The sequence below is a fragment of the Dendrobates tinctorius genome, unplaced genomic scaffold, assembly GCF_039654945.1.
Source record: "Dendrobates tinctorius isolate UK_male_01 unplaced genomic scaffold, ASM3965494v1 ptg000134l, whole genome shotgun sequence".
Taxonomy (NCBI): domain Eukaryota; kingdom Metazoa; phylum Chordata; class Amphibia; order Anura; family Dendrobatidae; genus Dendrobates; species Dendrobates tinctorius.
Genome location: NW_027361802.1, coordinates 2,156,804 through 2,183,708, shown reverse-complemented (window position 1 = coordinate 2,183,708; position 26,905 = coordinate 2,156,804). Strand labels below are relative to the sequence as shown.

General features: G+C 42.8%; 1 protein-coding gene across 3 annotated transcripts in view; it reads left to right on the top strand.

Annotated features, from left to right (window-relative positions):
- The window catches only part of IFT74 (intraflagellar transport 74), a 181,917-nt gene that overhangs the window by 136,924 nt on the left and 18,088 nt on the right, over window positions 1-26,905 (top strand). For all 3 annotated transcript variants that reach the window (XM_073543682.1, XM_073543683.1, XM_073543681.1), the window contains 4 exons: window positions 4,857-4,910; window positions 13,041-13,138; window positions 13,375-13,501; window positions 23,722-23,885. In XM_073543682.1, coding sequence (XP_073399783.1) covers window positions 4,857-4,910; window positions 13,041-13,138; window positions 13,375-13,501; window positions 23,722-23,885 — 443 coding nt within the window. The remainder of the gene's footprint in view (window positions 1-4,856; window positions 4,911-13,040; window positions 13,139-13,374; window positions 13,502-23,721; window positions 23,886-26,905) is intronic.

The window sequence follows — 26,905 nt, the reverse complement described above, 5'->3', positions numbered from 1 at the left end:
GATGCGGGATATTAGGGGTAGTAGTCCGGTGGCTCTGACGGGATGATGTGGGATATTAGGGGTAGTAGTCCGGCGGCTGTGACGGGATGATGTGAGATATTAGTGGTAGTTGTCCGGTGGCTCTGGCTGACAGGATGATGTGGGATATTAGGGGTAGTAATCCGGCCGATGTGACGGGATGATGTGGGATATTAGTGGTAGTCGTCCGGTGGCTCTGGCTGGCGGGATGATGTGGGATATTAGGGGTAGTAGCTGAGCTGTGATTGGTTGCTATGAGCAACAGTTTTCGTTGCAAACAATCACAAAGCATCTCTCATTTCACCAGAGCTGGTTAAAAGAAGCTGAGTTGTGATTGGTTGCTACAACCAATAGTTTTCCCACTTGACAACATCTCAGCAGACACTGACATGGTGGGAGAAATCTAGCATCCCCAGGAATATAAGCTCCCCCCGTGCCTATATACACATCACACATCCTCCATCCCGTAGGTACATTTTCCCTCTTAAAGGGATCATTGGTATGGAAGTCAGAGCAAATCCATCCAGCGCTTTAGTTTTGACCCCAGGCCTCTCTTAAAGGGTTCCCCGGTATGGAAGTTAGGACCGTTCCACTCAGCTCTGTGGTTCTGACCCCAGGGTCTCTTAAAGGGATCATTGGTATGGAATTTAGGGCAAATCCACTCTGCACTTTGGTACTGACCCCAGGCCTTTCTTAAAGGGATCTCCGGTATGGAAGTCAGGAAAAATCCATCCAGCGCTTTAATTCTGACCCCAGGCCTCTCTTAAAGGGATCCCCAGTATGGAAGTCAGGGCAATTGCCTTCAAATGCTCTGGTACTGACCCCAGGCTCTCTTAAAGGGATCTCCTCTATGGAAGTTATAGATGATGTGTGATATTAGGGGTAGTAGTCCGGTAACTCTGGCTGACGGGATGATGTGGGATATTAGTTATAGTTGTCCAATGGCTCTGGCTGATGGGATAATGTGGGATATTAGGGGTAGTAGTCCAGTGGCTCTGGCTGACGGGATGATGTGGGACATTATGGGAAGTAGTCCGGTAGCTCTGGCTGACGGGATGATGTGGGATATTATAGTGAATGTGGCTATGCGGAGTGGGCGGGTCTCTACACTCAGATACATATATATATATATAATTTGTTATAACTAACCGTAGTTAGTTACTATGCCCGGGCAGCACTGGGCTCTTCAGCTAGTATCTGTGTATATATATATATATATATATATATATATATATATACTAGCTGAAGAGCCCGGCGCTGCCCAGGCATAGTAACTAACTGTGGTTAGTTATAGCAAATTATAATTATCCTCCATCCCATAGTCCCGTGCCCATATACCCATCATACATATCCACGATCCCATAGGCACGTGCCCATATATCCATCATACATATCCTCCATCCCATAGTCGAGTGCCCATATACCCATCACACATCTTCCATCCCATAGTCCCATGCCCATATACCCATCACACATCCTCCATCCCATAGTCCCATGCCCATATATCCATCATACATATTCACCATCCCATAGTCGAGTGCCCATATACCCATCACACATCCTTCATCTCATAGTCCCATGCCCATATACCCATCATACATATCCTCCATCCCATAGTCCCGTGCCCATATACCCATCATACATATCCGCCATACCATAGTCCCATGCCCATACCCTCCATCCCATAGTCCAGTGCCCATATACCCATCACACATCCTCCTTCCTACAGTCAACCATTATGACATCATAATGAGCGGCAGGGCTTGCAACCTATGATGACATCAGCGTCGCCATGGCAACCATTATGACATCATAATGAGGGGTGGGGCTTGATACACACACTTTTTCCCCATTATATAGATAGGGGCAAAATTGTTTGGTGAATTGGAACGTGCGGGGTTAAAATTTTGCCTCACAACATAGCCTAGGACACTCTCGGGGTCGAGACGTGTGACTGTGCCAAATTTTGTGGCTGTAGCTGCGACGGTGCGGATGCCAATCCCGGACATACATACATACTATATATATATATATATATATATATATATATATATATATATATATATATATATATATACACACTAGCTGAAGAGCCCGGCGCTGCCCAGGCATAGTAACTAACTGTGGTTAGTTATAGCAAATTATAATTATCCTCCATCCCATAGTCCCGTGCCCATATACCCATCATACACATCCACGATCCCATAGGCCCGTGCCCATATACCCATCATACATATCCTCCATCCCATAGTCGAGTGCCCATATACCCATCACACATCCTCCATCCCATAGTCCCATGCCCATATACCCATCACACATCCTCCATCCCATAGTCCCATGCCCATATACCCATCATACATATTCGCCATCCCATAGTCGAGTGCCCATATACCCATCACACATCCTTCATCTCATAGTCCCTTGCCCATATACCCATCATACATATCCTCCATCCCATAGTCCCGTGCCCATATACCCATCATACATATCCTCCATCCCATAGTCCCGTGCCCATATAACCGTCATACATATCCCCCATCCCATAGTCCAGTGCCCATATACCCATCACACATCCTCCATCTCATAGTCCCGTGCCCATATACCCATCACACATCCTCCATCTCATAGTCCCGTGCCCATATACCCGTTGTACATATCCTCCATCCCATAGTCCAGTGCCCATATACCCATCACACATCCTTCATCCCATAGTCAACCATTATGACATCATAATGAGCGGGGGGGTTGCAACCTATGATGACATCAGCGTCGCCATGGCGGGGCTTGATACACACACACTTTTTCCCCATTATGTAGATAGGGGCAAAATTGTTTGGTGAATTGGAATGTGCGGGGTTAAAATTTCGCCTCACAACATAGCCTAGGACACTCTCGGGGTCCAGACGTGTGACTGTGCCAAATTTTGTGGCTGTAGCTGCGACAGTGCGGATGCCAATCCCGGACATACATACATACATACTCTTGAGCTTTATATATTATATATATAGATATATATATATAGTGGTGTAGTGACCACTGTGTCACTAGGAGGCGCTGTGTGGGTGTCCCAGGAGAGAGGATGAGTGGCAGGAAGCTGAATGATTGTTATGTATCCCAAGGTAGGTGGCCAGGGATGTGTCAAGGACGCCAAGTAAAGAATGTATGAATGCTTGTAGGACCTGTGATGAGGTCATAGCCATGTGACCTGGTGGTCGTGGCTATGGACCAAATAAGATGGCCAGGGTAGGTCACATGAGTGAATGCTTGGACCCGGTTGGTCCGTATGAAAGGTCTCGTCTGGGCTGACGTGAGACCGAATGAGGAAGATGTGGCTGCCTTCCTAACAGCATGTGTGGACGCTGTGTTTAATGGCTGCAAGTGCCTGACAGTTCCCAGGGAAGGAATGGACGTCTGCAGTGTGGTGAAGCAACCATAAGGTAACCCGGCCACGGGGTGAGGCTAGGGAGCCTGAGTATTGGACATTGCATAACCTGTGTGACTACAGGGTTAACAGAGTGGAGCTCTGTCATTGACACTATGTTGTTGATATGAACTTTCTGTTGCTGATTCATGGTTTATGATGCTTAATAAACCGCATGGACTGCTGGAGTTATATGAGAAACCAGTGCCGGACCTGGCTATTTGGCTGCCTAGCGAGTGTCCCCTACCTTAATAACAAGTGCTACCTTACGATATATATATATATAATGTATATATTATGTGTATATATATATATATGTATATAAAGTAACACATTTCCTCTTTGCTGCTGCTGGCACTCTACACTTTATTGATATACTCTTGGGTACAATATACTCCTTTATAGTAAGGCTGAAATTTGTTAAAATCTTCTATGGGGGTATTAATAATAATAATAATAATAATAATACATTTTATTTTTATAGCGCCGACATATTCCGCAGCACTTTACATTTCAGAGGGGATTTGTACAGACAATAGACATTACAGCATAACAATAATCACATACAGGGTATTGTTCTCCATGCCCTGAGGCTGACGTTTTTAATAACCTTACGTGGGTAAAAAATTTTACTGGACTAGCGGTAGCAAACCTCAGTCGCTGTGGGTGCACAGTTTAAAATTTTTTGTTATTCATATACTTCCTATTTTACCATTATTGCTATGGTGACAGAACCCCTCATTTCCCTATCCACATTTGTTTGCAGGGCAATTGCCCTGCTCTTACCCCAATTTTGTTTCCTTTTTGCATCCCCCTAACCCTTACTACGACAATTTTATAGCCATTTTATAGCTGTGACATTTGGGTCCGGGGTCCAATTCACTTTAACACATTTGCCTGTGAGCTGAAGGACAAAGTTGGGGTTCTTCAGATGGGACATGTTCAAATTTTTCCTAATAAATTGGTCTGTGTGTATATTTAATGGGTATTGTCAGGGTTGCAAACTACGATGTCACTTTCCAGAGTTATACCTTGAGGTTCCATTCTGGCCGCAGTGTCAATTCCTTGCCAAGGGACAAATGAAGAACAGTGTGTTTAAGGAGAGGGTCACTGCTGCCACCATGGATTGGATACAGCTGGTATGCGCCGTCAGCAGCGGAAGAGCGGCTGGGAATCGGTAGACGAGTAGCTGCTGTTAATTATTTTCACACTTATATTATGCCTAATAAGGGGTGTGGGAAATGCCTTTAAATATATTTGTTTTTATAACAATTTTGGCAAATACTTTTAATAAGGTCAGAGGCACACGCAGGTACAGAGGTATATCAGTGCCCTATGACATCACGGTACACCCTTCAGCCAATGAGACCTTTAGTATGTGGGGTTATTAACGTGTATCAATCCTTTTTAATTGTAGGGGAGAAGAAGCAAAAGTACAAAGAATTGAGAAAGCGAGAAGAAAGCATGGACCGTAAGTTGCCAGGTTCACAAAGTGTAAAACACATAACATTGCCGGTGCCGTACAGTATTTTTCCATGCTTTCTTTTATTGTCCTTTTCAATTATACATGATTTATTACATTTCAAAATAGGAAGCTTTCTTTAGAAAATAAAAGTGCTATGTCAAAATGTGTCTTGCACACAATGCGCTTGTTTACCTATATGTCTTCCGTTGAGAATTGAGATTCCTTTTAAAGGAAGAAATAGTTTGCCAGGAAATTTAGGTTTCTTGGTTTCCTGGTATTTTTACATCCACCAGCCACTTTTCCTATGTGCCTCAAAATAAATAAAATGGACAGACGATATTGTACAGAAAAAAAGTGAATTAATCAAACGTCCTCAGGATTAATATTTTTTTTGACATTATTTTATGATTTAAAAATTCACCAGCTTTAAAACGACAATTTAAAAATCATTTCATGCAAATTCCTAAATTTGCTTTTTTTGGAACCCCGTATTGCCTGGAGCCTTACTCATGACCCCACAAATCCCATACATTGGGTATGTACTGTAAATGATTTTACAGGAAAAGGAAGAAATGTTCCAGCTTCTGATAAAATTTTCAGAGTAATCTTTATTCCATCAAACTCCAATTAAAAAATAGGGGACAGGAACTGGAGCAAGAGACGCGTTTCGAACACGGTTGCTCTTTATCAAGCTTTGCGTTGTGTTGCTCCATTGCAAAGGTATTCGCATCTACTCTGAAAAATTTCCCAGAAGCTGGAACATTTCTTCCTTTGCCTGCAATTGCTATGCATGAGTGGTCGGCTCGTGGTTCCGTGCACGTTGGACTCCTACAAACTACAACAGTGATTCTGCATCAAAATGATTTCACACACTGTCACGGGGTCCTTCTCCGATACCACACAATCAACAGAGTGAGGGAAGTGTGAACAATCCCAAGACCTTTATTAAAGGCAAAACTAAAAGGTCCATAAACAATCCACCACACTGAGGATACAATAGTCCAGAACATGAATACAGTTCAGTAACAGGATGAATGTTCAAGGAGATGAGAATCCAATAATCCAGCAGACAGAGGATGAAATGGGTCCATATGCTTCCCCTTCTCTCTGATGTGCTGTCCTCACACGATCATCACCACACAGGGTCTGACTTGAACAGCTCTTGTCCTCCCCAGCCCCCTCCTTATGTCCAGGGGTAGTCAGACAGGTTGAGGCGGTTTTCAGGCCTCCCAGACCTGACAAAGGTGCCGTGGGGATTAAGGCACTACAGGGGGTTCATCAAGAGGCATAGATACAGTCAGGCTGCAGACAGTAAGTGAGCTTATTCAATTATCAGACTTTTGAAAGGTAATTGAGACTCTAGACAATATGGGAATACACGGAATGATACAGGGCAACAAGAGAACACTATGGAAATCCATAAAATATCAATATACACAAAATGATACCCACATAACATATCACACCATCACACACACTGCCTATGGACACGTTTGATTTCATGGACTCCAAGCAATGAGACTTTCCACAATGTCTCATGCTATCTCCAATGGGGCTTTTCACACCAAGTACTTTTTTTAAGACTACGTTTTACTTCATTTAAAAAATGGCCAGTGATGATCCTTCCATAGAAAAAAAAAGCTCATTCTCCACAATCAGAGGTCTTCCACTTTTCCATTCTGCTGCAGGTGCCCCTTGCCGATCTCCTGGCTTCCAGTTCTGGTTGGACGGTGACAGATGACTGCTACAGCCAGTTATCATCCACTGATTGGCTGCAGCAGTCACATTCAACTTAAGCAGGAAAAACGGTCTCGTACTTCTTCAAACGGAACATGACCACTGTAGCCAATCAGTAGTACTCACTCCAGAAGCAACAAATGTGAATACCTTTGCAATGGAGCAACGCAGCGCAAAACAGAAAAAGAGCAGCAGAATCGGCGGAGCTCAGGGATTTTTATAAGTGACAGATGATCTTTAAAGACACTTGTGGTGGCTTCTTTAGTATACAGTTGTGGCCAAAAGTATTGACACCCCTGCAATTCTGTCAGATAATACTCAGTTTCTTCCTGAAAATGATTGCAAACACAAATTCTTTGGTATTATTATCTTCATTTAATTTGTCTTAAATGAAAAAACACAAAAGAGAATGAAGCAAAAAGCAAAACATTGATCATTTCACACAAAACTCCAAAAATGGGCCAGACAAAAGTATTTGCACCCTCAGCCTAATAGTTGGTTGCACAACCTTTAGCCAAAATAACTGCGACCAACCGCTTCCGGTAGCCATCAGTGAGTTTCTTACAATGCTCTGCTGGAATTTTAGACCATTCTTCTTTGGCAAACTGCTCCACTCCCTGATATTTGAAGGGTGCCTTCTCCAAACTGCCATTTTTAGATCTCTCCACAGGTGTTCTATGGGATTCAGGTCTGGACTCGTTGCTGGCCACCTTAGAAGTCTCCAGTGCTTTCTCTCAAACCATTTTCTAGCGCTTTTTGAAGTGTGTTTTGGGTCATTGTCCTGCTGGAAGACCCATGACCTCTGAGGGAGACCCAGCTTTCTCACACTGGGCCCTACATTATGCTGCAAAATTTGTTGGTAGTCTTCAGACTTCATAATGCCATGCACACAGTCAAGCAGTCCAGTGCCAGAGGCAGCAAAGCAACCCCAAAACATCAGGGAACCTCCGCCATGTTTGACTGTAGGGACCGTGTTCTTTTCTTTGAATGCCTCTTTTTTTCTCCTGTAAACTCTATGTTGATGCCTTTGCCCAAAAAGCTCTACTTTTGTCTCATCTGACCAGAGAACATTCTTCCAAAGCGTTTTAGGCTATTTCAGGTAAGTTTTGGCAAACTCCAGCCTAGCTTTTTTATATCTCGGGGTAAGAAGTGGGGTCTTCCTGGGTCTCCTACCATACAGTCCCTTTTCATTCAGACGCCGACGGAAAGTACGGGTTGACACTGTTGTACCCTTGGACTGCAGGGCAGCTTGAACTTGTTTGGATGTTAGTCGAGGTTCTTTATCCAACATCCGCACTATCTTGCGTTGAAATCTCTTGTCAATTTTTCTTTTCCGTCCACATCTAGGGAGGTTAGCCTCAGTGCCATGGGCTTTAAACTTCTTGATGACACAGCGCACGGTAGACACAGGAACATTCTTGTCTTTGGAGATGGACTTGTAGCCTTGAGATTGCTCATGCTTCCTCACAATTTGGTTTCTCAAGTCCTCAGACAGTTCTTTGGTCTTCCTTCTTTTATCCATGCTCAATGTGGTACACACAAGGACACAGGACAGAGGTTGAGTCAACTTTAATCCATGTCAACCGGCTGCAAGTGTGATTTAGTTATTGTCAACACCTGTTAGGTGCCACAGGTAAGTTACAGGTGCTGTTAATTACACAAATTAGAGAAGCATCACATGATTTTTCGAACAGTGCCAATACTTTTGTCCACCCTCTTTTTTATGCTTGGTGTGGAATTATATCCAATTTGGCTTTAGGACAATTCTTTTTGTGTTTTTTCACTTAAGACAAATTAAATGAAGATAATAATAACAAAGAATTTGGGTTTGCAATCATTTTCAGGAAGAAACTGAGTATTATCTGACAGTATTGCAGAGGTGTCAATACTTTTGGGCACAACTGTAGGTGAATCAGCTTACTGAGCATAATGAATATGATCTTATGAGTTTTACTAAACTGACTATTTCTTCATAATTCTCCTATTAAGTACCTAGTGGAGCGTCCAGGTAAGCGTTGTGCATTAGGGATTTATTTGGTATCTATTTGCTTTGTGGTGCTTATCATTATCCTTGTTATAGGGACATTTACATAACTTTTTTTTACCAAATCCTCTCAAATGCATCAAAACCACAGGCGATTTTATCACAAATTGTCACCATTTTCAGCCAGTCAGTTTTTACATGTGAGATATATTTGTTGTACATGCAATCTAAGGCCTCATTCAAACGTATGTGATTAGTCTTGCACATTAAAACATAGACCATTGTTCATCACTGTTTGGTCAGTGTCAGTTTTTACCATCAGACTTATCAGTGATTTTCTCTGATAAAATAATAAATCGTAAAGTGTCAGAAACACCGCACTGAACTTGCTCACTGAGCCAGTGCGCGTGTCCTGAGTAAAGCGAACTGTGCTCAAAGATACCTGTGGAGCGGGCAGCAGCTGAGTAGATGCGAACTTCAGAGCCGCAGGACCTGAAGCACGTGACTGCTGGGGGCGTGGCCTAAACTCCAGGGAGCTAGGAGCTGCAAGACAATTCCTAGCAGGGTAACTGTGAGACAAAGTTACCAAGGGGCATAGACAGGGAGGATAGTCAGGACATAGCCAATGAGTCATACACAGAGATGGCTGCAAGGTACAAGAGGGGCGAGCAGAGAGTAGTCAGATCACAGGCAACAAGTCACACACAGAGAGGGTAGCGCAGTACAGAATCAACAGGCAATCTCACAACGGGAAACAGAACTGGGTCAGAACCATATAAACAAGCTATAACAACGCACAGGCACATAGGGGTCAGCACACTCAGCCAAAGGCAAAAGTATAACTGGCAGGGATTGGAGCTTCCCAGGGGTTTAAGAAGCTCTCCCAGAACCAGAAAGAGGCCACAATCATTAACCCCAGGTGTGCAGGTCAAAACCTGCACTGAGCTCCAGACATTAACCCCTGACGTGCAGCTCAAAAACCTGCACTGGGATCACGACATAAAGTTTCTCCTATACACTGCAATGTTAATTGCGGACAGCAAGCGGACGCTATCAAGGAACCCATATACTTGTATGAGTAATTTTGATCCTTGTCTCTGATCAAAAATGGTCTTATATCCTTGATCTTTTGCAGACTGCTCAATCCGCAAAAAAACACAAACATGTGGACCTCCCCATATAATATAAGGGATCATCTTTATTCTCATTTGCACCAGGAAAGACTAGAAGCAATGGGATGAAACTGAATGGGAGGAGACACAGATTAGATATCAGAAAAAAACTTTTTGACAGTGAGGGTGATCAATGAGTGGAACAGGCTGCCACGAGAGGTGGTGAGTTCTCCTTCAATAGAAATCTTCAAACAGAGGCTGGACAGTGGGATGATTTAGTGAATCCTGCTTTGAGCAGAGGGTTGGACACGATGACCCTGGCGGTCCCTTCCAACTCTACCATCCTATGATTCATAAGAGGTACGTCTGAATGAGGCCTAACTGAGAGCATTTTTTATACCAATATTTTGAAACCAAAATTACCACTGCATAAAGCCCAAATAATACCGCTACATGACGATGACTGCCATTACCAGTATATGGTGAATTAATATTACCATATTTCTACAGAACAAAACACACTATATAAAGACCAGTATTACCAAAATTACCTCCATACACCACCACATAATGACTGAATTGCACCATCAAATTAATACTAAAAGATAAAACAGAAAATACACACTATTAACAAGTGTGACCATGTAGATACCAGTCCTGCTAATCTATGTGATTACTGTACAGTTATATGCGGTATAGTGACTTACCGGTGATGTTCATTCTAATGGGGCTGGTTTATTTGTTCATGTTTTTCATCTGGCCTAGTCCAACATGGCGACTTCTTCCAGCCATGACTTATTTGCAGTACGTATAAGAAAACTCTCGATCCTGGCTGCACTTGCGGCATGGAACAGTGACCACAATACTTAAAAAAAAATTGTGTCATTACTATATTTAGTGTGGTGGTCAATCCTGAGGAAGAAGTACATTTTGTACTTCGAAACGCATCGAATAAACCACTACCTTTCACGTATTTCACCGGATTACATGTCTCGAGTTCATCTAGCAGCACGGAAACCATCCACAAATATCCGTTCATTTACTGTATAGGGAGAGGAACATGTATTGCTACATTTACACAGTAATTTTATTGTGCTCACCCACTAGATCACTCATGGACCACATAGAATATGATGGCTCACACACCAAGTATGATTCCCCCACAGTGAATTGCGCACATGCAAATTATGATGCCCCCATTGTGCCCCAACACAATATTTCACTGCCACAGTGCCCCAAACGCAATATAATACTGTTACAGTACCCCTCACAGTATGATATGCCAACAGTACCCCTCACAGTATGATGTCAACACAGCCCCCAGAGTGTAATGCCCCCTTAAACAGTACGATATCTCCACACACAGTATTATGGCCACACAGCTCCCACACATAGTATGATGCCTCACACAGGTTGATGGCCGCACAACCATCTCACATAGTATGATGACCCTACAGTCCCCACACACAGTATAATGTCCCCACCCACAGTCTGATGCCCTCACTGCCGAAACACATAATACAATGACCCTACAGCCCTCATACATAGTAGGATGCCCCCACACACAGAATGATACCCCCTCACATAGGATAATCGACCCTCAACCCACCCACCACAAATAAACACACACACATACAGAAAGTATGAGCACCAGACAGCCCCCGCACAAGGTATAATGGATGCATAGCCCTCCGCACAGTATGATATCGCCACAGTTCTCATACAGTATGATGCCCCTACACACAGTACTATCACCCACAACACCCATACACTATATGATGTCCCCACAGCTTGCCAGACACAGCCAAACAGTATAAAAACCATATACTCCCCTACCACTAATTACATGTCCACCACAGCCTCTGCCTGCTCTCCTGACTGGTAGAAACAGCGGGCCAGCACAGGCAAGACACTGACATCTTACAATCTTCAGACTAAGGGTATGTGCACACACTGCGGATTCACCTGCGGGTTTTTCCATGCGGAACCGCAGGTAAAACCGCAGGTAAAGTGACCTGCGGTTTGGCCTGCGGTTTTCCCCCGCGGTTTCACACCTCTACTATGTTAAAGGTGTGAAACCGCAGAAACAATTGACATGCTGCGGTTTATAAACCGCAGCAAAACCGTGCGGAAAAAAACGCAGCGTGAGCACAGCTGTTTTTAAAACCCATAGGGTTACATGGTACTGTACCATGTCTGCGGAACTGCTGCAGTTCCGCAGGGCCAAAAACTCTGCGGAACCGCAGCAGAATCCGCAGCGTGTGCACATAGCCTTAGCCTGTGGGCGACAAGATGTAGAGTGTTAGGGCAGCATCCTTTCACAGAACTGAACTATATTGGTGTCATGTTGATGCTGACAGAGTTCCATGCGGCTGTCTCACCTGTTCTCTGGGGTGGAAGTTTGGGTCTGGAGTCCGTGATCTTTGACACTAGCGATGCCACTGCAGTTCACTTTAGTAGAGAAAAAAATGAAGAGATATTTTCAATTTTAGTATGAACGTCCACTACAGTTGGTTAGGGCGCAGACATCATGTGGGTCAGTCTGGTGAGGCAGACCTCATGTGGATCAGTCTGGTGAGGCAGGCCTCATGTGGGTCAGTCTGGTGAGGCAGACATCATGTTGTCAGTCTGGTGAGACAGACATCATGTGGTCAGTCTGGTGAGGCAGACATCATGTGGTCAGTCTGGTGAGGCAGACCTCATGTGGGTCAGTCTGGTGAGGCAGGCCTCATGTGGGTCAGTCTGGTGAGGCAGGCCTCATGTGGGTCAGTCTGGTGAGGCAGGCCTCATGTGGGTCAGTCTGGTGAGGCAGACCTCATGTGGGTCAGTCTGGTGAGGCAGATCTCATGTGGGTCAATCTGGTGAGGCAGACCTCATGTGGGTCAGTCTGGTGAGGCAGACCTCATGTGGGTCAGTCTGGTGAGGCAGACCTCATGTGGGTCATTCTGGTGAGGCAGATATCATGTGGGTCAGTCTGGTGAGGCAGACCTCATGTTGGTCATTCTGGTGAGGCAGACCTCATGTGGGTCATTCTGGTGAGGCAGACCTCATGTGGGTCAGTCTGGTGAGGCAGACCTCATGTGGGTCAGTCTGGTGAGGTTCTACGTTATCTTGGTCTGTCTGTTGAAGCCCCAGGAGAAAAGGTTTGGCAATTCCTTCTCCAGATCATAATCTAATCCATTGGGATTCAGTGATCTAACATAGTAATACATGCTGAAATTACATTGTAATGCCCGTATCTGTACCTGTGATGACCACCACACATACGGGTTCTCTTCTCACAACTTTGAGGTTATGTTTCAGGTTTTTTCTCCAGTTTTGAAGAAAATAAGAATCAAGAGACGGAAAGGAAGTCAGAGATAGAAGCAAATATTGTCACACTCCTGGAACACTCAAGCAGGGTGAGTCCTCGACAGTTGCCCGGACAGAAGGATTTCCTTTGTTGTGTAGGGCTGTCCACTCTAGCCGGTTCTCTGGCACCATAAAGCAGACATTTCTTGATATAGTAAGTACATGACACATTTTGCATGACAAGTAGGATATTCAATATCTATGTTATTTTCATGATGTCCTTTATAATGTTTCTGTTTCCTGCCGAAAAATGCATTCATATTGGCACAATTCTCATTTTATACAGAATATAAATCGAATGAAACAAATCTCTTCGGTTACATCTCAAGATCTGAAAATTATGCAAGAGGACCTTACGTTTAAGGAAACTGAAATGCACAAATCGCAGAGCACTGCCAAGAATTTGACGTCTGGTAAGGAGCTTTCCTCCAGCCGTGGACAGGGGATTTTACGCACATATTAAAAGGGACACTCTGTTTCTTGTAGGATGGTGCTACAGCAAAGAAAAAGTAATTAAAGTATATCCTGATCTCTTTAATTTTTCTGATATTTATCACTACATTTTTGAAGTGCACCAAAATACATGGAATTGTATTTTATACCATTACTATATCTTCTAGAAGAGAACAGGCAAGATTAATTCACGTTTCATTCTGCTTACTCTAAAACGTAACTGCACTTTCAAGTAAATTTTCAGAATAAGCTATAATTTATGAGTACATGAAGAATAACACGATTTCTGGCTGTCTCCTGTATTTTATTGTATCACTTTTTCCTTCTGCATTTTTTGTGTGCTCTGCCTTTTTCTCCCTCCAGATCCTCCCATCTCCATAGGCTTTTAGAGGCACTGCAGACAGATTTGTTGCCATATTTCGGGTTTTTTTGTACACTTGAACTGTACCAAATTTTTCTTATTTTGTTATCTAAAAATGTTTAGCATCTCTTTTTCTAATGCATGGTGCTTCATTTTTCTGTCATTATCACACACTATTTTTTAATTAATTTCTTTGTCGATATTGATGTGAAAATTAAAGCAATACCTGTCTGTTTCTCATATTTTGTATATTTTTTATACCCACAAAGTACCACTGAAATACATGTAGAAATGTGTTCCCTTTTCTGTAGTTGTTAGTTTTATTTCTCTGACGCGTTTTTTCATGGCTATTAACAGCCTTTTGGATTGGCAGTGGCTTTCTTTTATTATTTATTTATTACCTTCATTTTTTTAAATTTATTTTTAATTTGTTTCATGTATTGTGTCCCATAAGTTCATAAAAGGTCTTAAAAAAACCTTGCTGTTCCTTGTAATAATACATACTTTTGTTTAATATCTAACTTTCCCTGTAACTGAGGCTGGTATATTAGCTCCAATATAAACTTGGCGCACACACACGTGGAATCCAATGCAAATGGTGGTTTATATAAGGTACAGTACATACAGTGACATTTCGGTCTATATGACCTTCATCAATGTACCCTAAGAAAACACTGTGACACTCGTGACTTGCAGCGGATGCCGTGTCTATGCTGTCTCCTGCACTGTGCACCTCCAAAGGTAAAACGGCTCCAAGCCCGTTCCCTTATATTAACTACGAATTCTTCTCCTTTTTTTGCCCTGACAATAGGAACCACAGTGTTTTCTTAGGGTACATTGATGAAGGTCATATAGACCGAAACTTCACTGTATGTACTGTACCTTATTAAACCACCATTTGCATCGGATTCCACGTGTGTGTGCCAAGTTTATATTAAGATTTGTTACGGATTGGGGATCCTACCTGTGCACCACAATTAGAGAGTTGTGCCATCGGTCTGCTCTTATTGGTATATTCGCTCCAGACAAAGTGGAAACACTCTCTTGCCTGTAAAGCAGAGTTGGAGGTGCTTCTTAGGATGCAGCAACTCCTGCTTCCTCCCATGACTTAGCAATCAAATGACTGCTGAGTACAGAAGTGGAAGCGGCATTAGTGCTTCCTATTACTGGATACACAGCACTTGTTAAACCCTGTAAGACCGTTATTAATTAAGACTCTACCAATGTGTCCCTTCAGATCCTAAGAATGCCAGTAGAGAGTATGCCATATATGTGTGATGTAAGGTGGCTGTCAGACACCTAGTGGACGGCAGATACACCTGGAGTAATGCTTTAGTAGAGATAGGACTGAAATGGGTTAATAGGCCATGACAGATTGATTGTGAGCAACTGAAGGGTTGGGTGAGACTTCTGCTCACCATATCTCCACGAATGGTTGTGGTTCACTTTGTAAAGTGAGACCTGTTTGTCTCACACATGTCTGTCTGTATGGAGGTATGCAGATCTCCTGAACTGGGTTCCTTTGCTAAAGGACTAAGAAGCTGGACTCTAAGCCAGGCGGACTAAGGCCATGTGCACACGTTGCGGATGCTGCTGCGGATCCACAGCGTTTCAGGCTCTGAGGGTCCGCAGCATATTTAGCTGCGTTGTACAGTACCATTGTTTTCAATGGTAAAATGAAAAAGGCTGGGCACATGCTGCGAATATGTCTGCGTGGATTTGCTGCGGGTTCAAAGCCGCAGCATGTCAATTCTTTGTGCGGAATCCGCAGCGGTTTCACACCTTCTCCATTGCAGAGGTGCTAAACCGCAGGCTAATCTGCAGGTAAACCACAGATCTTTTGACCTGCGGATTTTCCCAAATCCGCAGCACCTAAAACTACGTGTGCACATAGCCTAACCAGCATTGTTGTATGCATTTTTTGTTTTATGTTTTACTTTGTGCCGGGCAAGGGTTGTATTAGAGTTTCCTGTGATGTGGTTTATGAGGACTGAAATAAATCAGCTGGACTTTTAAATGTAAACGGTCCCTGTGATACCTCATGTCGCTCTCAAGTGAGTAGCATTGTGTAATTTGGTGGAGAATGCGGGCAGCGTTCCCATGGAATGAGTGTGACTATTACAGAAGTAGTGCATGTCGTGGGTGAAGAAGGATATAGGCCAGGGAGCAGTGTCAGACAGCATGGAGGACCTAATTAAACACCTGGTTCAAGCCCAGCTACAGCAACAGCAACTGGTACAACAGGAGACACGTAAGCTGCTTATGCAACAGCTCCAACAGCAGAACCAGCAACAGATCCGACAACAGCAGCAAGGAGCTGCAGCCGCATTCCAGAAGTCAATGGATTGGATCCTCACACCACATAAGAATTATGCTACGACCTACCTGGACGATATCGTGATCTTCAGCCCAGATCATCTGGGAGAGGCTCAGGTGGTGTTTGATGGTTTCAGGAAGGGGAGGTTCTTTATAAAGCCTAAAAAATATGCCATGGGGCAAGAGGAAGGCAAATATCATAGAAATTGTAAGACGTAGAGGCGAAATCAAACCCAGATCAACTAAATGGACGCAAACCAGAACTGGACAAAACCTCTCTCAAAAAAGCAAGTTATGGCCTTACTAGGAATTATGGGGTACTACAGAGGTTCATTCCAAACTTTGCCATGGTGGCCGCACCCCTGACCGACCCTCTTAAGGGGACAAAATCAGTCATGGCCAAAATGCGCATCGTGCGGATTGAACATGAAGAAGAAGTTCGGGCTGCAGCTAATCTCTGACTTTCTCTTAATGTTCAATCCGTATGAAGGTGGAGACAGTGACCCCAGTGCTGTTTGGACGCCGGGCACCAGTTCCACCAAGCCAGATCTCCGGGACCACAAGTGCTGAAAGGGCGCCAGCACGGGAGGTGAGTATAGGTTTTATTATTTAACAATGCCAAACATTTAGTACAATAAGGGGTTGTCCTAGTAGTAGAGAACCCTTTTAAGTAAGAAAAATTATCCCCAAAGGTGAATGAGTGAAAATGAGCATCCTGTTTTAGCTGGGCTGATAACCTGAGCATTTTAATTTGAGGATTATAAAGACATTCTCATGTGGATTTTCAAATTAAATACTCCGGCCTCATCAGGTCTAAGAGATGTATTTTAATAATGTATGCAGTTTCTATAATGAAATATGATCACCTATGATGCTTTAATCAAAGTATATGCTTTATATACCCAGGAATGGGCTATCTTTCTCATATTTTTCCGTCATCTGCTGTTGCAATGAAACTTCCATAACCCCCAAATTTTCAAACTTTCTACTATTTCCAATAAACTAATACAACAAAAACAATGTAAACAACTCAGCACAACTAACATAAGTGGTTTCCACGTATTCAGCCCAAAATTACACTTAAACAAACTACTCTCTGACCCTTCCTGATAAGTGTCTTTACTACTTAGTAGAGCATACGTGTTATGACCTGCTGCACATGTGGTTAATAGCCAGAGAGCTATTTTGACAATGTTTCAAAGGAATCTCAGTCCATTTCTAATGGGCAACGGCCTCTAGTTACAGTTGTGGCCAAAAGTATTGACACCCCTTCAATTCTGTTAGATAATACTCAGTTTCCTCCTGAAAATGATTGCAAACACAAATTCTTTGGTATTATTATCTTCATTTAATTTGTCTTAAATTAAAAAACACAAAAAGAATTGTCCTAAAGCCAAATTGGATATAATTCCACACCAAACATAAAAAAAAGAAGGTGGACAAAAGTATTGGCACTGTTCGAAAAATCATGTGATGCTTCTCTAATTTGTGTAATTAACAGCACCTGTAACTTACCTGTGGCACCTAACAGGTGTTGGCAACAACTAAATCACACTTGCAGCCAGTTGACATGGATTAAAGTTGACTCAACCTCTGTCCTGTGTCCTTGTGTGTACCACATTGAGCATGGAGAAAAGAAAGAAGACCAAAGAACTGTCTGAGGACTTGAGAAACCAAATTGTGAGGAAGCATGAGCAATCTCAAGGTTACAAGTCCATCTCCAAAGACCTGAATGTTCCTGTGTCTACCGTTCACAGTGTCATCAAGAAGTTTAAAGCCCATGGCACTGTGGCTAACCTCCCTAGATGTGGACGGAAAAGAAAAATTGACAAGATATTTCAACGCAAGATTGTGCGGATGTTGGATAAAGAACCTCGACTAACATCTAAACAAGTTCAAGCTGCCCTGCAGTCCGAGGGTACAACAGTGTCAACTCGTAGTATCCGTCGGCGTCTGAATGAAAAGGGACTGTATGGTAGGAGACCCAGGAAGACCCCACTTCTTACCTCGAGACATAATAAAGCTAGGCTGGAGTTTGCCAAAACTTACCTGAAAAAGCCTAAAACGTTTTGGAAGAATGTTCTCTGGTCAGATGAGACCAAAATAGAGCTTTTTGGGCAAAGGCATCAACATAGAGTTTACAGGAGAAAAAAAGAGGCATTCAAAGAAAACACGGTCCCTACAGTCAAACATGGCGGAGGTTCCCTGATGTTTTGGGGTTGCTTTGCTGCTTCTGGCACTGGACTGCTTGACCGTGTGCATGACATTATGAAGTCTGAAGACTACCAACAAATTTTGCAGCATAATGTAGAAACTCATTGATGGTTACCGGAAGCAGTTAGTCGCAGTTATTTTGGCTAAAGGTTGTGCAGCCAAGTATTAGGCTAAGGGTGCCAAAACTTTTGTCTGGCCCATTTTTGGAGTTTTGTGTGAAATGATCAATGTTTTGCTTTTTGCTTCATTCTCTTTTGTGGTTTTTCATTTAAGACAAATTAAATGAAGATAATAATACCAAAGAATTTGTGTTTGCAATCATTTTCAGGAAGAAACTGAGTATTATCTGACAGAATTGCAGGGGTGTCAATACTTTTGGCCACAACTGTATATATATTCTTGGGATTGCATCCCACAACCATATTCTTAAAATTTCACCAAAGATTTTGTATGAATTTCAAATCAGCTGACTGACAGCCACTCTGAAATGGGTATGCTTTGGCTCATTGTCCTCTTGGAAGGTCCAATAATGCCCATGCTTTAGCTTCCTCATATAAGGTATGACGTTTTTCTTAGAATTTCATGATATTTGATTGAATCTGAACTTCTCTCGTCAAGCTACTGGTTTCCAGTGTTAGAGGAAGCAAATTTGCCTCAGAGTATCACCGAAGCACCACCATTTTTGACTGTAAGCAGGGTGTTCTTTCCCGCATATGCTTCATACTTCCGCCTCCAGACATAGGTCCTAACAGTTTCAGTTTTGATTAATCAGTTAACAGAAAAAATGTGGTGTATTTGTATGGTTTTGAGCATAGTTGTATATCTTGTACTTCAGTGCCTTTTGTTCCTTCTACCCATAAGTTTTGCCTCAAGCCTTTTTCACTCAAGGGTTTTTTGACCACCTGCTTCCTCAGGAATCTGATGGCCTTCTCTTTCTGTCAGTCCAGGAAGTGTAGCCAATGCTCCTTTAGCTATACTTCTGACAGTATCTCTTCTTGTATCCTTTTCCTTGTTTGTACAAGACTATGATCTCTTCTCTTAACTTTTTAGACCACTCTCTTGACAACCCCAGTATATTAGTAAACTGGAGGTCATTGTCCATGAGGAATGGGCTAAGATTCCTCAGGAAAGCTCTCAGAAGCTGGTGTCTGACTATACATTATGTTCAAAGCAGGTCATAACAGCCAAACATACTTTACTACGTACTAAAGATGCTTGTCATGAAAAGGTTGGATAATTTGGAGAGGGCAGTAGTCATTAAAAGTGGATTTTTGTGTTGAATTTGTAGAATCCTCTTGTTGGGTTGAGTTATTCAAATAGTTTTTGTTTTAATAGTTTATTGTAAACTGGAGAAAGTGTGTACATGTTACTAATAAACCTAATTTGCGTGAATGTCCACTGTTATAACTGTTGCATGAGGATGTAAGCTGCATTTACCCTGAAAAATTATTGCAAACAAGAGTTCCTTCAGTATAAAAAAGCTGCCGATCACTCGAACAAGCAAAATGAAATGATCTTGTGCAATGCAATAAATCATCATTCTTGTGGAGTATTGTCCTGTTGGGACAAGGCTCGAGTTTTAAGAACAATGGCTGCTTGTGCGCATTTGGTCATCTAGTACACACCGTTCACTGAGCATCTTCTATCGCGGTCTGTCTGTCGACATGTCAATATACGATCGTCGATCAGTTTCTGTTTCGTGCCCCATTTGGTGGAGGAAAACAGACCTTTGGCTATCGTGCTCCTAGTAGAGTTTGAGAACTATTGCTGAAGATCAAGAAGTGAGGAGCTTATTGCATCCCACTCTATGTTGTGCCAATGCCATGTCACCAAGTTTAGAATGCTGAGGTCTGTAGGACATACTGGAATATGTTGGGTGCTCCAACAGCAAGACCATTTCCCTTTGTGTAGGGGCAAGAAGGGCTCTAATTGCAAAGCTCCAGTTTATTGAGCTCCTCTTGAAGCATTTGTTTCAAGAGCGAGAGCAAGGTTATTATAAGTAGACTGACATATGGTTAATCTTGCCTTAAAACTTGGACGGTTTACATAAACTGGTGGTGGCACGGCATTCATGGTAGTGGAGTGTGTTTGCTGCCTGGCAAATATATTTGGATTCAAACAGTGTGTCCAAGATGAAATTTGATCTAAACATCTTTTAATGGCTCGCCGCCGGAGAAAGAAAAAAAATCATCAGCAGCCCCGGAGAAAGAAAAAGGAAACTGTCCAGAGTAAACAATTTCACTAATGCTATTGTTCCTCAGATGTTTTTTCTGGGGTCAAGAAGCTTGGTCTCAGGCTGCATTGCTTTGTACATACCTTCTGCCACTTCTCAGCATATCTAAAGGAACCGGCCTGTATCCTCTTCCTGACTACAGTTATTTGTTTTTGGTTCTTTAGCGGCAACTTCTTTACTAACCCTGTTAGATTAAGATAAATTCTGATGTACATATGCTGATTTGTAAATCTTGACCGGGAGAAGCATGGCATTATTGTCCATAATAATAACAAAAAGGCAGTACTCTCCGGACAGAGCGGAGTAAAGTCTGATGGCCGAAGATGTTTTCCACATTCTTTTCACATGTATTGTGTCTGTGTCTGCTTTTAAAGTGTTGTTTTTTGTTTTCCTTTCGTTGTTGTTTTTTCTTATTTTTGTGACACCACCCAAAAGTAAAACTAGACGTTAGATATGGCCATAGTTTGGGAACTGTTTTTCTGACTTAGGCTGGTTTCACATTAGCGCTTTTTAAGCGCACGCACGGCCGGGGGTAGCTCCGCCCCCGAGCCGGCTCTCTGCCCGGCGTGCCCGCCCCTTGCTTGTAGCGCCGCCTCCTAGCGCACAGCGGCGCCTGCGATCAGCGCACCCTATCTTTAGCATAGGGTGCGCAGATCGTGCGCTAGTTGCACTTTGACCTGCGCTGCGCACTTTTGACGGTGCGCCGTGCGCGCCAAAATCAAACTTTTCGGATTTTGGCGCACACGGCGCACCGTCAAAAGTGCGCAGCTCAGGTCAAAGCGCAACTAGCGCACGGCCTGCGCACGATCTGCGCACCCTATACTAAAGATAGGGTGCGCCGATCGCAGGCGCCGCTGTGCGCTAGGAGGCGGCGCTACAAGCAAGGGGCGGGCACGCCGGGCAGAGAGCCGGCTCGGGGGCGGAGCTACCCCCGGCCGTGCGTGCGCTTAAAAAGCGCTAATGTGAAACCAGCCTAACACACTCATACTGCATGTGTGTGTGTATATATATATATATATATATAGTGACTTTTCTGTTGTGTTGGCCATTTTTGCATAAGTGACAACAGGAAGTACAGCCATATTCGATAAAAAAGTTGTCCACTACTTGGCCCTCATAAAATAATGAAGCCTATTCTCGCCTCCCGTGCCGGCGCTGTTCCCAAGGTGTCAGCACTCGCGGTCCCGGGCCTCCCGTGCTGCTGTTTTGACATTAGCGTCCAATCAGCGCCGGCATTACTGTCCCCGCCTCCTGTTGAATTGTGCAGGAAGAGGGAGTCCAAGTTGAGCTGCAGCCCGGACTTCCTCTTCATGTTCGATTTGTCCGAAGGCGTAGACAGTGATGTCAGCGCTGATTGGACGCCAGTGTCACATGTCACAACAACCGCACAATAGCCCCAGGACTGCAAGTGCTGACACTGCGAGAACAATGCCATCATGGGAGGTGAGTATAAGTTTATTATTTTATGGGGGCCAAACATTTTGATCAAGAAGAACTTGTCCAAGTAGTGGACAACCCCTTTAAGTTGTCAGTGTGAGTGCAGTTTTTATGCATGAAAGTGAGCAGGTGTATGGCAATAAGAAATAACTTCTGTAAACGTGGCATTAATTTCATGCACGTCAGTCACGACCTGTAATATGCACATTAGAGTACACTCCCTGACAGAAGTTATGTCGCTTATCCATGTTATGTAAATAAAAGCTTATAACTTGACGTTAAATTCATCCACTGGTTGTATAACTTATTCTTTTGAAAGCTGAAACCCTCCGAAATGTGGTTTAGGTTAAGAAAATAAATTGGCATCAATGCAGAAATATTGATCATTTAATGGACACAGAATGGTCAGATTTTGGCAAGACAAAAGTTTTGTCGCCCACAGAAAGTAATGTGATCTTCAAACAAATAATTAGCTTAAAATACAAATATATGTTGCATAACATTGGTGAACAACGTTGTGCTGCTATTAGAGTCATATTTAATATTTAGTGAGACTTCCATGAGCTTAAAGGACTGCATCCATGCGGTTCAACAATAATTCATACAATTTATTAATGAAGTCATCGGGAATAGCAAAGAATGCAGTCTTAGGCTACTTTCAGACTTGTGTTATGAGGCGCAGCGCAGGGTCGCCGCTAAGCTCCGCCCCGGCTGCGCCTCCCTCCAGTCAGCTCCTCCTATGGGTACATGATGCTGCATGCGACCGGCGTACCCTATATTTAGCGTTGGGTATTCTGGCCGTGTGCTGGTATGCTTTTGCCGGCGTATGCACCCTTTTGGCGCTGCGCCGAGCGCACAAAAATGCAACACGGTGTGTTTGGCACACGTCGGCGCATGCGCCGGTAAAAAGCATACCAGCACACGGCCAGCGTACCCAACACTAAATATTTTTTGTCTTGCCAAAGTCTGACCATTCTGTGTCCATTAAATGATCAATATTTCTGCATTGATGCCAATTTATTTTCTTAACCTAAACCACATTTCAGAGGGTTTCAGCTTTCAAAAGAATAATTTATACAAGCAATGGATGAATTTAACGTTAGGTTTTAAGCTTTTATTTACATAACATGGATAAGCGACATAACTTCTGTCAGGGAGTGTACATGGATGTCTTGTATATATTTTGGACTTCACCCCATATACAGTTAGGTCCATATATATTTGGACAGAGACAACATTTTTCTAATTTTGGTTCTAGACATTACCACAATGAATTTTAAACAAACAGCGGAGCATTCTGAGCACTGCTACAGCAAAGAAAATGGATTATACCAATAAGTATTAGTAAGTGACACATTGCTGGAATCAGGCTCTCTGCCCCTACATCCTTTTGCTCTCAGATTACATGGCAAAGACCTGCAGATTCTCTTTACTGCTGAATAATTTTAGAAATACTGTTCCTTAAAATATCTGTAACAAATGTTATTTCTGTTGGCAACCTGAAAGATTTTACGTAGAGGGCAGAAAGCTGATTATCTTCTGACTTACCCATACCTAAAGCCTAATTGAAAAAGGTTAAATAAATGGTTTAATATTGCATTGTATGCCCTTTCCCTCAGAGAGCCAGCGTCTGCAGCAGGATCTGCAGAAAGTGGAGCAGCTGGAAGCCAAGATTAACAGTGAGATGACATCCCTGAAGGAGAAAATCCAACAAATGTCTGAAGGCCTAACGACATACAGCGACTTGGATGGCCTCCGGGCCTCCGCAGAAGAAAAGAAAAAGGTCATTGGTCAATTGTGTTTGCTGTGCTCTAGGTTAGAAGTGGGGATAAACCATGCGTCCGGAGTGCACTGTATGATAGGGGGACTTGTGCAGACCCCTAATAAAACTTTGTCACTGGAGTGCCTTCCTTATGGCAGGGTTAGGTAGGTAATTTTCTGACGGCCACGTGAGAGACCCTCACTGTTGTGGAGGGCAATTTCCATAGGAAGAATTTAATTCTGCTCAATATTAATATTAGTAACATTTTATTAATCATGAATATTTTATTATTATTTAATGATGTTTTAATAATTTTGCTGCTTAACCCTCTGAGCTTTTTTCGGTTTTGTGTTTTCGTTTTTCGCTCCCCTTCTTCCCAGAGCCATAACTTTTTTATTTTTCCATCAATATGGCCATGTGAGGGCTTGTTTTTTGTGGGACGGTTTGTACTTTTGAACAACTCCATTGGTTTTACCATATTGTGTACTCAAAAACAGGAAAAAAAATTCCAAGTGCGTTGATATTGCAAAAAAAAGTGCAATCCCACATTTGTTTTTTGTTTGGCTTTTTTGCTAGGTTCACTAAATGCTGAAACTGACCTGTCATTATGATTCTCCAGGTCATTACGAGTTCCTAGACACCAAACATGTCTAGGTTCTTTTTTATCTAAGTGGTGAAAAAAATTCCAAACTTTGTTTTAAAAAAAGAACTGCACCATTTTCCAAGACCCGTAGCGTCTACATTTTTCGTGATCTCGGGTTGTGTGAGGGCTTATTTTTTGTGTGCCGAGCTGATGTTTTTATTGATACAATTTTGGTACAGATACAATCTTTTGATCGCCCGTTATCGCATTTTAATGTAATTTCGCGGCGACCAAAAAAAGGTAATTCTGGCATTTTGACTTTTTTCTCGCTACGCCGTTTACCGATCTGGTTAATCCTTTTTTTATTGATAGATCAGGTGATTCTGAACGCGGCGATACCAAATATGTGTATGATTGCTTTTTTTATTGTTTTATTTTGAATGGGGCAAAAGGGGGTGGTGATTTGAACTTTTTCATAGAATCATAGAATCGCAGAGTTGGAAGGGACCTCCTGGGCCATCTGGTCCAACCCCCTGCTCAAAGCAGGATTCGCTAAATCATCCCAGTCAGATGTCTCTCCAGCCTCTGTTTGAAGACATCCATTGAAGGAGAACTCGCCACTTTTTGTGGCAGCTTGTTCCACTCATTGATCACTCTAACTGTCAAAAAGTTTTTTCTAATATCTAATCTGTGTCTCCTTACATTCAGTTTCATCCCATTGCTTCTAGTCTTTCCTTGTGCAAATGAGAATAAAGTTGATCCTTCCACAATGTGACAGCCCTTTAGATATTTGTAGACGGCTATTAAGTCTCCTCTCAGTCTTCTCTTTTGCAAACTAAACATTCCCAAATCCTGCAACCATTCCTCATAAGACAGGGTTTGCAGACCGGTCACCATTCTGGTCGCTCTTTTCTGAACTTGCTCCAGTTTGTTGATGTCTTTTTTAAAATGTGGTGCCCAAAACTGGACACAATATTCCAGATGAGGTCTGACCAAAGAGGAGTAGAGGGAAATAATGACTTCACGTGATCTAGACTGTATGCTTCTGTTAATACATCCTAGAATTGCATTTGCCTTTTTTGCTGCTGCATCACACTGTTGACTTATACACATGGGAAGAAAGAATCAATATCACCATTACACACTGAACTGGGTAAATTTGACATGGAGAAGGACTTGGGGATCCTAGTTAATGATAAACTTACCTGGAGCAGCCAGTGCCAGGCAGCAGCTGCCAAGGCAAACAGGATCATGGGGTGCATTAAAAGAGGTCTGGATACACATGATGAGAGTTATATATTATAGAATCATAGAATCTTAGAATCGTAGAGTTGGAAGGGACCTCCTGGGCCATCTGGTCCAACCCCCTGCTCAAAGCAGGATTCGCTAAATCATCCCAGTCAGATGTCTGTCCAGCCTCTGTTTGAAGACTTCCATTGAAGGAGAACTCACCACTTCTCGTGGCAGCCTGTTCCACTCATTGATCACTCTAACTGTCAAAAAGTTTTTTCTAATATCTAATCTGTGCCTCCTCCCATTCAGTTTCATCCCATTGCTTCTAGTCTTTCCTCGTGCAAATGAGAATAAAGTTGATCCTTCTAAAATGTGACAGCCCTTTAGATATTTGTAGACAGCTATTAAGTCTCCTCTCAGTCTTCTCTTTTGCAAACTAAACATTCCCAAATCCTGCAACCTTTCCTCATAAGACAGGGTTTGCAGACCGGTCACCATTCTGGTCGCTCTTTTCTGAACTTGCTCCAGTTTGTTGATGTCTTTTTTAAAATGTGGTGCCCAAAACTGGACACAATATTCCAGATGAGGTCTGACCAAAGAGGAGTAGAGGGAAATAATGACTTCACGTGATCTAGACTGTATGCTTCTGTTAATACATCCTAGAATTGCATTTGCCTTTTTTGCTGCTGCATCACACTGTTGACTCATATTCAGTCTGTGATCTATTAGTATACCCAAGTCTTTTTCACATGTGCTGTCACTTAGCCCTATTCCTCCCATTCTATATCTGCTTTTTTCATTTTTATTGCCCAGATGTAGTACTTTGCATTTCTCCCTGTTAAAAACCATTCTGTTAGTTGCTGCCCACTTCTCCAGTTTATTTAAATCTTTTTGAATCCTCTCTCTCTCTTCTCTAGTATTAGCTATCCCTCCTAGCTTTGTGTCATCAGCAAATTTAATCAGTTTACCCTCAATTCCTTCATCTAAATCGTTGATAAAGATGTTGAACAATACAGGGCCCAGGACAGAGCCCTGTGGTACCCCACTTGAGACATTCTTCCAACTGGATGTGCAGCCATTTACGACCACTCTTTGGGTCCGATCACTAAGCCAGTTATGAATCCACCTAACAGTTGCCTTGTCCATTCCATACTTAGTCATTTTTTCAATAAGGATTGTATGAGAGACTTTGTCAAATGCTTTGCTGAAGTCAAGATATACTATA